The 14633-nt window shown below is 38.1% G+C and overlaps 1 protein-coding gene across 4 annotated transcripts in view; it reads left to right on the top strand.

Annotated features, from left to right (window-relative positions):
* LOC101901274 (uncharacterized) overlaps window positions 1-10205 on the top strand; it is a 105146-nt gene extending 94941 nt beyond the window's left edge. For 3 of the 4 annotated variants that reach the window (XM_059118047.1, XM_059118045.1, XM_059118046.1), the window contains 4 exons: window positions 3454-3864; window positions 3997-5934; window positions 6019-6126; window positions 10011-10205. In XM_059118047.1, coding sequence (XP_058974030.1) covers window positions 3454-3864; window positions 3997-5934; window positions 6019-6126; window positions 10011-10061 — 2508 coding nt within the window. In that variant the 3' untranslated portion in view covers window positions 10062-10205. Of the gene's footprint in view, window positions 1-3453; window positions 3865-3996; window positions 5942-6018; window positions 6127-10010 lie in introns of all 4 variants that reach the window. The other variant, XR_009341463.1, reaches the window with a different exon arrangement.
* Window positions 10206-14633: the final 4428 nt, after the last annotated feature.

Genomic DNA, 14633 nt, shown 5'->3' with positions numbered 1-14633 from the left:
TTAGGGTTCTGCGACAGATGTCAAAACATTGTCAATATTCGTTCAAGGTTTCCATATAACAGTGCCCACCGATATTCGGTATTTTGATGGTTCTAGCCGCCCTTTTCCAAGGTGTTTATAATTTGGTAGTAGAAAATGGTTGAAATATGTTCCCGGTCTGGTATGGGCCCCATATAACGGCCCCACCCACATTATTATAGTTTAAAACTCTAACTGCATTCTTCAACCGATCTCACTAGTATTTGAATATTAAAAGGGAATACGTTTGAATCCAGCTACTTTTTCAAAAAGGTTTTTTTCCTAATGGTGGAGAGTATTAAAAGTTCGGCTTAATGCTTCTTTACTTGTTTTATTGAAAATTGTTGAAATGTTGTGGGGGTGGTAGAAGAAATATTGGACTGATGTATTTTCACACTGTAAAAATATTGCGATGTGCAAAGCTGGAAGAAAATCGAACATCTAATTCTATATTTATGCGAATTGTTGTTAATCAAAATTGTAACCTTTTGTGGGTAGGTACCAGAAAAGTGAACCGATATATCCCATATTTACATTACAAATAAAATAAAATCTCTAAACTTATTCGCATGTACAAAGGCTATCTATAACTATTCAAAATGCCGATAAATTTAATTTTCTCATCAGATCTCTGATTGGTAAAAATATTGCGTTATATATAAATTTGGTTCGGATGTTATTAAAGTTATAATTATTCAAAATGTTGACCCTTTGTGGGGGAGGTTCCTGAAGAAGTGGACCGATATATCCTATCTATACACTAGATCTTGTGTTTAGGTTGAGTCAATTTACAAGGTTCTCATTTTACGTTTTGTGAACGTCATGGTTATTCAAAATATTTGACCCACTGTGGTGAAGGTACCAGAAGGTGTGGACCGATATTTCCAATTTTCACTTTTAATTTGGCTCACATGCAAACATTAGGATTTACAAGGTTTAAACAAAATTGGATAATATTTTCTCTTTGTGTGAGGTAATTTATGTTCTATTAAAATTTTGACTTTTTGTACAGGAAGAGTGAGGTTAGAAAAGAGGTGAGGTACCAGAAGAGTGGACCGATATTGCCCATCTCCTAACATGATCTAAGTTTAATAATAATAATATTATGATGTACCAAGTTTGAATGAATTAGATACTTCCTTTGAGAATTATTGTGCGTTCCAGCCAGTCAGACGGACGGACGGACATCTCTAGATCGACTGAAATGGATTTGGTGCACGTTTTGGCCGTTTAAAATGTTATTACCCCCCGGTATTCATATAGCTGAGGGTATAACAATTAAAAAACAAACCTTTTGTCTTACCTGAGGAATTTATTGAAATTTGATGTCGCACATTAAAATATTCATTAAGGATACAAAAATTCAGAAAAAAAAAAACTCAAATCACTTTCAGCCGTTAAATGACAGAAGTGACACTTCATTTGGCTTTGAGTTTGGCGTGAGAACATTTCTAAAATAAAGGCGATTTAGAAAATAAATATTCGCACATATGAAAAAAAAATAATTTTGTCCTTAAAATATGTCTGACATTGAAATCATAAAAACAAGCTTGTTCTAAAGCAGATATTTCAAATGCTTTAATGACTTCATAGATGTTTATCTTAATTGCCGTTTATTCACCCGCCATTGTTGGAGAGGTTGCATAGGTTTTGGACACATTTTTTGCATATCATCATAGAACACGATTAAGCTATTCATTCCAACACTTTTTTCGGTGTAGTACTCGTTTGGAACCGATAATAAATCTTTTCAAATGATGTTGTTATTCGGTGACAGCAATTAATGAGACATCAGCGAAGCAGCAAGAACTACAAAACAACAACAAAAGGAAACACATACAATTACATTTAATGGAATTAAAGCATTAAATAACAGAGATTATGAAACTCTTAGCGGCTTGATCGACTTGATGTGTGACCCAACCACCGGTGAGCAAGTCGTGTGTTAGCACGTTTCTATTACGGAAATTTCGTTCGGGTTTTTTCTTTCAAAAATGAAATGCCGTTGCCATGTCTTCCACAATTAACATGCACGGCTAAATAGGGGAGTAATTGTTACTCGTTATCGAATATCTGAGACTATCTGGACTTCAAACCAAGCGCAACAATGTTCTGGCCCCGTCACTCACTCCCTTGATTTATCGCCGTACTCCATATTTGAAATAGCTATTCTTAACAGAAAACACAAACAGACAAACAACTTCTTTTGTTGTGTAAACAAATTATCTGATTGGAATAACAATTTTGGCCGAATGTGTTTGCCAAACGAATTATGAGTCTATCTGCCAACATTTCGCAACAATGGTCAAAGAAGATAGCTATCTATTCGAAAGCCAGCACTCTTTCCCATAACTTTTGTTCATTAAATATTAGAAAGAAAACGCAGTTGGTTCCGCTCATTTTTTTATTTCGTTTTTTTTTTCTTTTTTTTTTGGATATTCAATCAAAAATTCATAGTTTATTCTTTGGCAATTTTTTTTTGCATGATTGTAACCCGCTTTCGCGAATCATTTGTTGGTGTTGGCATTTTTTCGGTTTCGTTTTTTAATAACAAAGGAGACCTTAAAAATCATTGAAGTTGAAATAATAAATTTTCGCAAACCAAACAACGAAATAAATAGATAAGTAATTGTTCGTTCAAATAGCTTTGATGTGTTGTGTTTTCTTGCCATTTGGAAACGCTTAATGTGCTGGGCTCAGGTAATGGTTTCACGCTCGCACACACACACATACATGACTTCCAATAGTCATTGCGGTCGAAAATAGATCCAAAACTATTTTTATTTACCTCTAACAGTAAATATTTGAAATCGCTTGTAATGCCAGTTCCCATTCGAAACATGACCTTGACAATTTATGACAGTTTCCTATTTTCGGAATTCCTCGTTGTAGGGCACTTTCAGCTTGAGTTCAGTAGCTCCCCGAAGGAAACATTGATTGAATGCAACGGTTTGAGTTGTAGATTAAAAAAAAAAGAAAAACCATCGAAATAAAGTCGGTGATGGGCAGGTGGGAATGCGCGGCGCAAAACCGTTAAGTCTAGCCAAGCGTAAACATGTAGTGCACCAGCATATCTTACATTAATTCGCTCATAACAGAGTTAACTGCTTTAATTGGCCATAATTTAATTGGAAAGTTTTACTTTTCTGTTTTGCTTGGTTCGTTCGTTTGTTTGCGGTTATTTGTTATTCATAGGCAGCGAATACAATTCGCACATCTTGGCAAGGGTGTTGTTCACAGGCCCAGCAAGAATGGAAATCCACAAGTGGTGAACTCATGGATCTGTTCTTTTTTCTAATTCACTGAATTAATATGACATAATGACAGAGATTTATGAAAACCCAACTCTGTCGAAACATACAACCTTAGGATATAAGCCGTTAGTTTCAAATTGCACATGCTTCAACAATTTCCTCTTTTCCCCCTTCTTTACAGTGGTCGCTACAAAATACCAGCAATCCCGGTTCGAATGTGCCACAAGGCAATCAAAATGTATGGTCATGCCCAACCAGTGGTGGGGGACCGGCAAAACCCGATCCCTTCGAAATGCTATTCGGCAGCAACAGCCACACGAGTACAACGTCCAACAGTGCCCAACTGGACTCGGGCATCATTTCACCCCAAAGTCAAAGCCATCACGATGAACTGATCGATATCAACAATGACGAGCTGTGTCGCCGTCTGGGTGATCTACTCAAGAAGACCACGCTCGATGATGAGGAGAAACACTGTTTGCAACAGGTTCTCAATTTGGTGCAGCAGTTGGATGCCCTGACGCCGCGCAGTGGTCCCTGTTCCCTGCTGGCCAATTCGTCCAGCGAAGAGGCCAGTAGCATGGATGGTTTGGTGAGATTCATACACTTGACTTCATTCATTCATTTGACATTTGTTTAACTTCCATTCGAACAATAATCGTTTATTTAAAAAATCAATAATAATTTGATAATTATTTCTTTTTTAATTTTTAACAAATTTTAGGTTAAAACGCGCATTTCCGAATTCAGCAGCACATCGTCATCGCCATTGTCCAGCATTCGTTCGAACAGCGATAAGAGTTCCACAGCGTCAGCCACAAAATCTTCGACATCAAGTCCTGCAACGCCTCGCATTGTCGCCACCGTCCAGCCGTACAACAGCCAACAGATTGTGCCGCACAACACCCCCACAGACTCGCCTCGCAAAGTCCGAGCCCAGCACCAGTACAGCAATAGTCTGAGTGAGAGCGGCGTGTTCGTAGAATCCGATTTCCTGAGCGAATCGGGCGAGAACACGGTCTGCACGCAAACCGATTTCGAGGACGCCTCGACATTCAACAATTATCTGAGCACACCGACCAAAACAGTACCTGCCCTCACAAGCCACCACCATTTGCTGCAACAGTTTCAACACCCACCACCATCCTCCCCCAACCTCAGTGAACAAAAGCGCCTGCAATACTACAAAGAACGCCTGGAAGCTCTCGAGGGCAAAGTCCTCATCTACGAGAGTTCGGGCGACGTTCAAGCCAAACGCTTGGCCGAGCGACTGCAGCGTGAAATTCTGCTCGAGAAAGAGGTCAAAGAGTTGCGAGATCGCGTCGAGTTCTTGGAAAGCGAAAACTGCACACTCGAGGAGGAAAAGTGTGAGTTCGAGGAAGCGGAGAATGATACCAGACTTCGCCTGCAGAGGTTAGAAATCGAATTGGAGATTCTCAGCCAACGCAACGTTGAGCTGGAAATGTCCAGAGAGGCCCTCAGTGCCAAGTACAAAGACTGTCACTCGGAGTGCATGATTCTGCGAGACGATATAGCCACCAGCGAAACTCACATTCGCCACCTGGAGGAGGACAAACAAAAGGCCAAAGAAAATTTCGAATTTTTACACAACATTTTGCCAGTGTTGTTGGTGTACAACACCGCCTGTACCTTGACACAGGCTCAGGGACAAATCCCCCCGCCTCCACCACTGACAGCCACAGAACAGGGAACACCAACAAAGGGCATGGGTAATCAGGTGGTCACAAGTCCAAAGGCCAGTCGTCGTTCGCCTTGTGTCGAAATGATGACCAGAGAACAGAGCCGCTCCCCCGACTGTCACGAGCGTGAAATTCACTATCTGAAGGAGGAGATCAAATGTCTTCGCCATCAAATCAAGGAATTGAATAGTCGCCACTATGCCGCCATGGAATCAGCCGATTCCCATTGGGTGGATCTCGAACGGGAGTACAAAGAACGTGAGGAACAGTTCCGTTCCAAGGAGCTATCCCTGAAACAGAAAATACAAAAATTGCAAGACTGTTTGCGCGAAGATGCTCGCTCGGCCAATGAGAAGATTTGCCAACTTGAGGAGACCGAACAGGGCCTTAAGACCTGTCTGGTGAAAGTGTCAAAAGAACACCAAAAACTGGTCGAGGAACACAAGGGCTTGGTCAGCGAGTTCGAGCGTCTCAAAGAACAACACGAGCAACTGAAGGAGCAACAAAAGCCCCTCACCGAAGCTCTGGATGTCGAAAAGAAACGCAACAAGAGTCTGATGGACGAACTGGCGTTCATGCGCAAGTTGCAGCATGAAACAGAGAACCAGACCAAGACCGAACTCGATGTGATGCGCAATCAAATATTCGACCTAAAGAAGGAGTACCTGCACATCGAGGTGACGAACGGTGAGCTGAGAGAAGAGGTGGCCACATTGGAGCTGCAGGTGGACACTCTGCAGAATGCCCATCGCGATTGTGAGGAAAAGCTACGCTGTCTCACCGACGAGATCCGGACCAAGGATGAGATCTGCCAAAAACTTGAAAAACGTTTGGAACGTTCAGAGGGATACAGTTTGGCCGATGAGTTGGGCGATACACCGTCCAAGCGTTTCAAGCGCGAGGACGTCAAGGATCTGCAAACAGCCAGCAAAGGTTTGGGTAATGCCTTGAGGCACATGTCTGTAAGTAGTGAGTCCCTCCCCCCAGTTGTGTGACCACAAGGTAGACATGGAGCTAATGCAACGTCTTTCTTTTCCAAATTTCAGGAATGTGAAAAAATGCTCCCCACCCAAAAACAATTTCAAACCGTGGCCCGAGATGTGAAAAAGTTGGCGGATACTCTTTTGCATGGCGATTTGAAAGATGATGAAGAGGTAAGTCATGGCAAGGCGTCAAGTATTGCTAATAATAAAGGTATCCGGAACGAGGAGTTAAGCCAAAATCAAAGATTATCCGAAACACAATTGTCTACTGAAACAATCAAAGAATCCTTTAGTCCCAAGACCTTAGAAACACCATTGCCAATGAAGTTGACAAAATCTCTTGAGGCCGTGCTCTCTGGCCAAGATCAGAGCGAAGAAGAAGAAGAAAGAAAGGCTGAGTCGAATCTAAAATCTGAAGATGTGTCATTTACAGTGGGCGTGGCTTTGGTACCACAGTTGATTGCGTCCAGAAAACCATTGCCCTTTTGTTCCAATGAAGAGAAGAAACCCATTTGTGAAGTTCCTTCAGAATTACGCAAACTTTCCCAACAACCAAACCAACCTGAAAATGTGAAAGACAGTAATCCTTTTCCGAAACGAGATAATAAGAAATTCATTTTGAAACTACGAAAGACACGCAGAAAGCATAGAAGTCTTTCGAGCCGCATCAAACGCATTGTTTCCAAAATGCAAAATGCTCGAAAATTCCGCAATAGCTCCCAATTGAAAATGTATGATTCTGAGACATTGCAACAGAGTGTGTCCTATGGAAGCTTCCATTCTCTGCAAGAGGAGTCTACCGCCTTAAGTGGGGGACATGTTGATATTGCCATTGAATGCCAAATCAGACCTGAAATGGTTGATAAAGAAACCGAAGTAGTGGTGGTGGAAAAATGTGACAATTGTGTCCAAGTCATTGAGGACTTCCTCATTTATTCAAGTGCTGAGAAATTACCACTTTCTCTAAGGCAATTTCTCGACACAATTACAACTGCTGCTCCCACAGCTAAGAGAACAATTTCTGAATGCCATCAAAATTTTTACAATTGCTGGTTGCAGGATCTTAAGTTTCGCGAAGATTTGGAATTGTTAGTGGTCTTTTCGGAAACACGTGGAAGTGGGGAAAATACCATGAATAAAATTAACCCCGCAAGTTATGAAGATTTTGTGAAGATCATGTCCTGTCTGCACATAGTGCAGGATGTATTCAAACCACATTTAAATTCGGTGGGTAGTTTTGAATGTTGTTGATATTGTTGTCCTTCTCATGTATCCTTTGGTCTCTCCTTAGAACTTCTTCCAAATAGAAGAACAGATAAATGAACAATTGATGTCTTTCCATACCAAGAACATGGAATCTCAATTCTATTGTACCGTTTATTATCCTGTCGAGAGACCAAATTCATTGGAAATTCCAAAAATTGTGGTAAACGAAGCAATCGTTTAATTTGTGATGGTCCTGATGAGGAAAGATGAATAAATTGTAATCGATACTGATTTTAATTAAATACTAAATTGTGTTGGGGATTTGGGCATAGAGAATGTCATAGAATTGTTAAGAAGGGCTAATGGTTATATCTCCCGCTCCTGCAATTTATATTTTGGACACTGGTGAGCCGAGATTATTCTGGATTTGTTGAAAATTGATCTTGAAGGTCATGAAGAGTACTAATCGGTTCTTTATACTCTATCAATGAATGTGGCTAATGGATAAAACTCGAATCCTTAAATTCGATGTGTAGATCGCTGTTCGAACTCACAGTTTACGAAGTCAAGAATGTAGTCATTGTTGTTGAGTCGAAGTTTAGCTGAGATTCGACAGTTTTGGAACTTCCAACTAAAAGAACACTAAAAGGTTTTAAATTTTAGTGTGTTTTAGGTGAATTCGAATGAAAGAATACACAAGAGTTTTTAAAAGATATTAAATGTTTTTTGTTTGAAGACTGGTTCTTACAACAATGGTTAAAAATCTTGCAGTTTGCCGGTAAAAAGTGGGATTTGGGGTAGAAGATAGGGGATTAGGGAAAAGTTAATTTTATGACATTCAACTCCCTTTTTTCCTTGAACCTCACATGGGTTACAAAAGAAAAGCCTAACTTCCAAATCCTTTTAAATTTGTTCTCTTAAAAAAAAATTGAGTACAGTATCCCGATTATCTAGCATAAATAGGGATCAACTGGTAGGTTCTGCATAATTGAAATGCACCCCTGTAAATCCAACTTTAGAACATTCTGTCAAACGTAATTCAAAAGTCATTGTTTTTCGAAAATTTTGAAAACTGAAAAGAATTTCTCAGTATTTGTTCAACTTTTTTTGTGAAATAAAATCTCTGTTTTTCTTTTGTTATCCATTCAAATCTCTTGTCGAATTTGCAAACAATAGGCTTCGTAATGAATTCCAAATCTTGTTGTACTCGCGAAACTTGTCCTCGTAATCAAATCGCCAACATGAATCAAGATTCATCGCAACAATCTTCGGAGAAAGAGGAATATTTCGATAAAGAAACTCAAAAATCTGTCGAAGATTTGGAATATCGTGAGTATGGCCATTGCAGATCTAAGGGAATAAAGGATAGAATAAGTGTTGACATGTCCAAAGTTTATGAGTGCATGGAAGATGCACACATTTTTCGCGGTTGTTTATTACAACTTGCAATTTTGAGCCAGGACCTCTTTCGCTATCTAAAACGTGATTCTAAAGGGAAAACCAAATATAAAAAGCATCGTCAAAGATTTAAGTTGAAACCAGTTAATTTTGAAATTCCTTTGGATATTCACCTACCAAAAATAAAGAAAAAGGAAAGGAACTGTGATCAAGATCCCAAAGAACAACCTATGAAGCCAGTAACCAATGAGGAAGATGACATGTTTTATTCCTGTGAATCTTTGACGGAAATTGAAATCCAAAATAGTTTACCTCCAAATTGCAGTCAGTTTTCCCCCAAATCCGAAGAAACTTTTTTATGTCAATGTAAACTCGGATGGAAGGAAGCTTTTTGTAAAATATCACAATCAGAGGGAGCCTTATGTAATACCAAACACCCATGCCGTTTGCAGGGAACTAATTCTCTAGGATCTTTGAGGGGAAGGCAAAATGAAAAGCCCTTTGAAAGTCAGACTAGCTTCAAGCATACTACTGATGATGTTAGATGTTCTACCTCCAATAAAGAAATTGAGAATGCTTTAGACATCCAAGCCCCTTTAAATCCAAACAAAGACAAAATATCCAAGGCAATGGGAGTTAAAATTCCAGAAATTTGCAACTGTGGTCGGCAGAAGCTCCAATTTGAAGATTTACAAACTGAACAACATTCCAAAGTTTCATTCTGCCAAAGAGAAAAGAAATGTGCCTGCGATTTAAGCGATCACATCTTTGCCAAATCGAAGGAGGCAATAAAATCTAAACCTCCTAAATTGTATCGCATGGCCCTGCCACAACATAAAGATGTGGCGGTATGCATCAAATGTCGCTTTGATCCCAGTCCTCTGGTTGATGAGGACGGTACGGTATTCTGTCCCGGTAATTGTGGTTGTTGTCTTTGCGCCTGGACACCCAGGGCGACTTCAAGTCTAGAGGATGTCTTAAAACACAGCAAACTGAAGGTTTGCAAATGTCGTAATCGAGGGACAATATTCGAAGATTTCGATGAGATCCAATCGATTTGTAGTCAAATTTCGTACTTTGATATCTGTCCGTGTCGTGAAAAAGTCGAAGCCAAACATTTGGAGTTGTATGGTTTTGAAATGTGGCAAGTGAATGGGCGTCTTTTACACCATCCCAGGCGGGGCGAAGAAGTTCCATTGTTGGAGGTTAGGGAATTGAAACCAGATCGACCGGGTTCCACACGTTTTTTGTCCAGCAGAATGTTTAATGAAATCTGAAAATTATTTTAATAGAAAACTAAAATAAATAAATCGGCGGGTTTTGCTAAAAGTGATATATTTAAAATGTTTTATTTAAGTCTCTTAGGTTTTTGAAATAAAATTACAGCCTTGCGGCTCTTAATTCTTCATTCAGCATTTTTTGCTAATTTTTTTTTCTTTCTTCTTCCACAGAAATCGCAGCGTCCTCCGAAACTAATTTTAACCGAAATAACGAGAATATAAATACACCACAGCAGCCTTCAAGCCCCTTCGAACAAATCCAAACACAGCCGATCTATCAATTTATGGAACAATCACCCAAGAGTTCATATCAATCTCCAATTGGTCTACCATTTGCCTACCATCATTGTTCATGTCTGCCCATTCTTGTGAATGGAGAAATCAGTTCCCCACAACGTTGTTCGGCTGGAACTGAGAGTACATGTGAAACGTCTGGCAGCTCTTCCTCTAGCAATTCCGATCATATTCCTCTCAGATTAGTTCTAAATTCAAAACGTATGCCGGCAGATATACATTTTTTTGCTCAACCTGAATGTGTAACAATACCAAGGCCACAGCGTTTGCAGCCCACTTTGCCAATGACGGAAGCCAGGGCCAGTTGTGAATATTACTCGTGTAGTTCACAAACAAGCCAACTAGAGGACACCGTGGCCTCAAATGAAAAGATTTTGAAATTATTACACCAAATGATTCATTTATTAATGGAATCTCCCGAGACGGGAAAAAACAACACTCGCAACAAAACTCAGCAGCCTAAAAACTCACACCCCAAACTGTTATCGAAGCAACCTCTAAAGGAAGTGCAAAAAGTAAATGTAGATAAATGTGATCCATGTTCGCAACTTCGAATTCTTTTGGATAAACACAAACAAGAGTCAGAGGATTCTCAATCACCCCGTTCTGATGAGGATTATTGTGAACAACATCAAAAATTGTCGAGTTCTCTCAACGACACAACAACTGAAGAAGAAAATGATTGTCATTGTCCCAATACTCCGGAAAAATCCTTATGTCCTACAAACAACAAACCACAGTCATGCCAATATTGCAATTATTTCATGACACTTTTGGCCATACAACAGGGTTTGATTATGCCTCTGGCAATTGGTCCAGATCGGTGTCCTTTGTGTTGCAATTCTAAGGACCCAAAGCATAGTTTTTCAAATGAATCTGCACTAAAAAATGATGAACTAATATTTGAGGAAACCTGCTATTCTGAAGAGCACCATATAATAGAGGAATGTACAACAGATCCTCAAAGCAATAAAATTGAACAAGATGAATTATTTGCCGAACAAAATATGGCTGCTGATGTGAAGTCAGAATTTCACGATAAGGCATCCGATGATATCGACTATAAACCTAAAGAGGAAATTGAATTTGACAAAGATGTAATTGAATCTATGCAACAACAACATGCACCCATCGCAGAGGATACTAAGCTTATTGACCCTCCAGAAATGGATCAAATTCAGGAAAAATATGAAAAACTGTTAAATGAGATAAAGCGTGACTCCAGTCTCTATCAGTATGACAATAATAACCCACATGAAAATAATTTAGAGGAAGAGAAAATACTATTGAGCCCAGACCAGAAATTTGATTTCAACATCAAAACCATTTCACCCTATACTGAAGTAAATGAACCCACAAACAATCGGACTACAACCCTTGCAAATGGTGATCATGAGTGGGAGGAAGAATACGACGAATTGGAAAAGGAAAAACGTGCTGAACGTTGTAAGAATCGAAGTCACAAAGATTTTTATGGCTGGACTGAGGCTGATGAGAAAAAAGTCACGACTCAATCTCAGCAACTGTCCTTAGAGGCTGGCAAGTTTGTAAGTCGTGTCGATGAATTAAAAAATTGTTAGAGAAACTTTTACTTAAATTCTGTATCGTTTACTTCCAGAAATGTTTCATTGACTCACTAATAATGGACTTGGAAGCCATGGACCATGCACGGTGCGTATGTAATCCAGTAAAGGTATGTTGCCTCATATTCCTTAGGAAAACATAATTTCTATGGTTAATCGTATTTGAGTTTATAAATATCTACATATGGGGAAAGTTTTTATATGACGATATGAATGTAAAAGCCATTTAAAAAATAATTTTCAAATTTTTGTTTTATTGGAAAAATGAAAGAATTGGTGTTTTTTTCTCTCGCATTCTCATTCGTATCGTCATAGGGAACAGACCCATAATTCATGAGATGTTAACTTTACCACCTTTTTTTTTGGAAAAAATTTAATTTGGAGTATCGGTTCTAACACATCTAACTCTGAGGAGACAAATATTAAACTCTTTTCTGTGTCGAGTACAAAATTTAATTTTGGTTTCAAGAATTAAGCCTTCGGAGTACTATATTTTTTTTTTTTTTTTTTTTTTTGATACCCTTGTTTTTTTTAAAAAAAAAAGCAGACTTTATCCCATTTTTTTATTTTAAGAACTAATATTTATATATATAATGAGAAAATTACATTACATTGTCAAAAGGAAAAGCTGAATAGACTACCGTTTCGGATAGATCCACCAATCCTCGCCAGTCCTCTTAGTTATTGTCTTGGGTTATTTTTGCTTTTTTGACGAAAAAAATGTGCTGTCTATAGTCTTCCCCACTTCACTCCTTCGAAAACATAGACATCTGTTTTCCACTAATAAAAACAAAAAACAACAACAATGGCATTAACCTACTTAACATTAAGCCTTCTTTTAAATGATTTAGTCGTTATTATTCGTATATTCGAAGAATAACTTTTCATCGTAAAACATTTAATAGATTCCCTTCACTTTCAGAAGCCGTGCATGCCCAAACCTTCCCTTTGTTCACGCGAAAGTTTTCCAGTCACAATTACCGAAGTTCAGGATCTTGGTGCCACATCCCTTTATATTAAGTGGACTATCCACGACTGCTGTGGTATTGCAGGATATGAGGTACGAACTTATGCTTTAAATATAAATGCCATTTTAATAACTCAATTTTTATTTTTCCCATTAGATCTATGTTGATGGCTATTTGACGAATCGCTACTACCATGGTCGACATGATGCTGCAGTTGTTACAGGCGTTGACATTACCATACCCCACAAAGTGGCACTTGTGGCCCAGTCAATGGAAGCACAGGACTCTACTTTGGAAATGATTTGCAGCTCATCCGGACAAGCCAATAAATGTAAATCTATTGCGTGGAAAAAATGCAGAACGATAATTCAATCCAACAGATCATGGATACCCAGCGTTTATCTATATGATCCTGTTCAGCCTACAATCGCATCGGGACAACTCTCCAACAAATGCAATATTTAGTCAATTAATTGTTTGGCCAAAACAAAAGGAGCTGAAGGTGTATTTGAAAAGAATTTATTATTCTCGAATATTCAGTCGCATGAATATTTGTAATTTTAAGCAATGCTAGTCAATGTTCAAGTTAAAAAGATAGAGAAAAACCCCAAATCAAAAACAAAAAGAGAAAACGAAAATCACAAATTAAAGGCAGTGCTCTTGCAAATGAACAAAGCCATGTTCAGCAGGCCCCCACTAATGAACCGTACGAATTGGAATCTCGAATACCGTATGTCACCACGGAGATGGGGACTCAGCCTTGGAACTGTTAGTTATGTTTCTTTGCTACGACGGAGACAGCGTGAGGAGATGTACAAAAAGAGGATCACAAATCAAATGGAAACCCCCTAAGAACATATATTTATAACTAAATTATATAGACTACTATCATTTCGGAAAGTGCCTTAAATTGTTGTTAATTATGGAATTTAATATTAGTAAAGAAAAGCAAAAAAAAAAACTAAACACACATTGGAGTAAATACACAGACTATTCTATTCGGTTATTAAGTTAAAAAAAATTAGTGTAAAAAAGAAAATCATCAAAAAACAAAACTTGTATCAGCTGTCTCTCTTTATATCTGACATATTTTTTATATTCTCTACAATTAGTGTGCATTTTAGTGTAAATATTTAATTGAAATCTCTGATTTTGTTTTCCTTCTACTTTTGCGAAAATGCCTGTCATCATCGATGTCAGAACAGAAAGAAATGAGTTCTTCTATGGAATTTATGAATGAATTTAATTTTAAATACTTTGACCCAAACATTTATGTAAAAACTAAGCATTTTTGTAATTAAAAGAAAAGAAAAGAAAAAAGAAAACGAAAAAAACACATATTTTACATACACACAACACCACAACTATTTAAACATTTTCATTTGTTTGTTAATTGAAAAAAAAAATATTTACTACATTTATGGAAACATTTAATAAAACTTCCAAGATTTTAATGAAATGTCGTTGTTTTCTTAGAACATAGGGATAAATTAAAAGAATTTTCCATATGTTCATGGGAAGATGTGAAGAAATGCTTGAGTTGAATTCTGTTCTCGGACAGGCATTAAAAAAAATTATTAACATAACCTAAAGTGCCGAGTCTTTGTACCAAAAGTTAAAAAACAAAAAATAGGACATAGGTGAAAATATTTAAAAATTGGCCATCATACAATAACGTCTACAGAAATGTATTTTTAATTCGGCATAAAAAAATATATTGGGACTTGTGAAAAATTAGTCTCTATGGCTTGGGGGGAAATTAATAATGTCTCTCCTTTTTTACATTACTGCTTTGTTATACCCTCCACCTTAGAAGGAGGGCAAATATTCCCAAATATTCATCGTAGACGCCATAAAGTATATACACCTAAGTCTGTTTTTACACGGTAGATTGGTTCCAGAAGAAGCCGTGTAAAACCGTGTAAAATAGACATTGATCTTATACAAAA

The sequence above is a fragment of the Musca domestica genome, unplaced genomic scaffold (genome assembly GCF_030504385.1).
Source record: "Musca domestica strain aabys unplaced genomic scaffold, Musca_domestica.polishedcontigs.V.1.1 12, whole genome shotgun sequence".
Lineage (NCBI taxonomy): Eukaryota > Metazoa > Arthropoda > Insecta > Diptera > Muscidae > Musca > Musca domestica.
The sequence above is the reverse complement of the archived record's forward strand: the minus strand, read 5'-3'. Positions and strand labels throughout refer to the sequence as shown.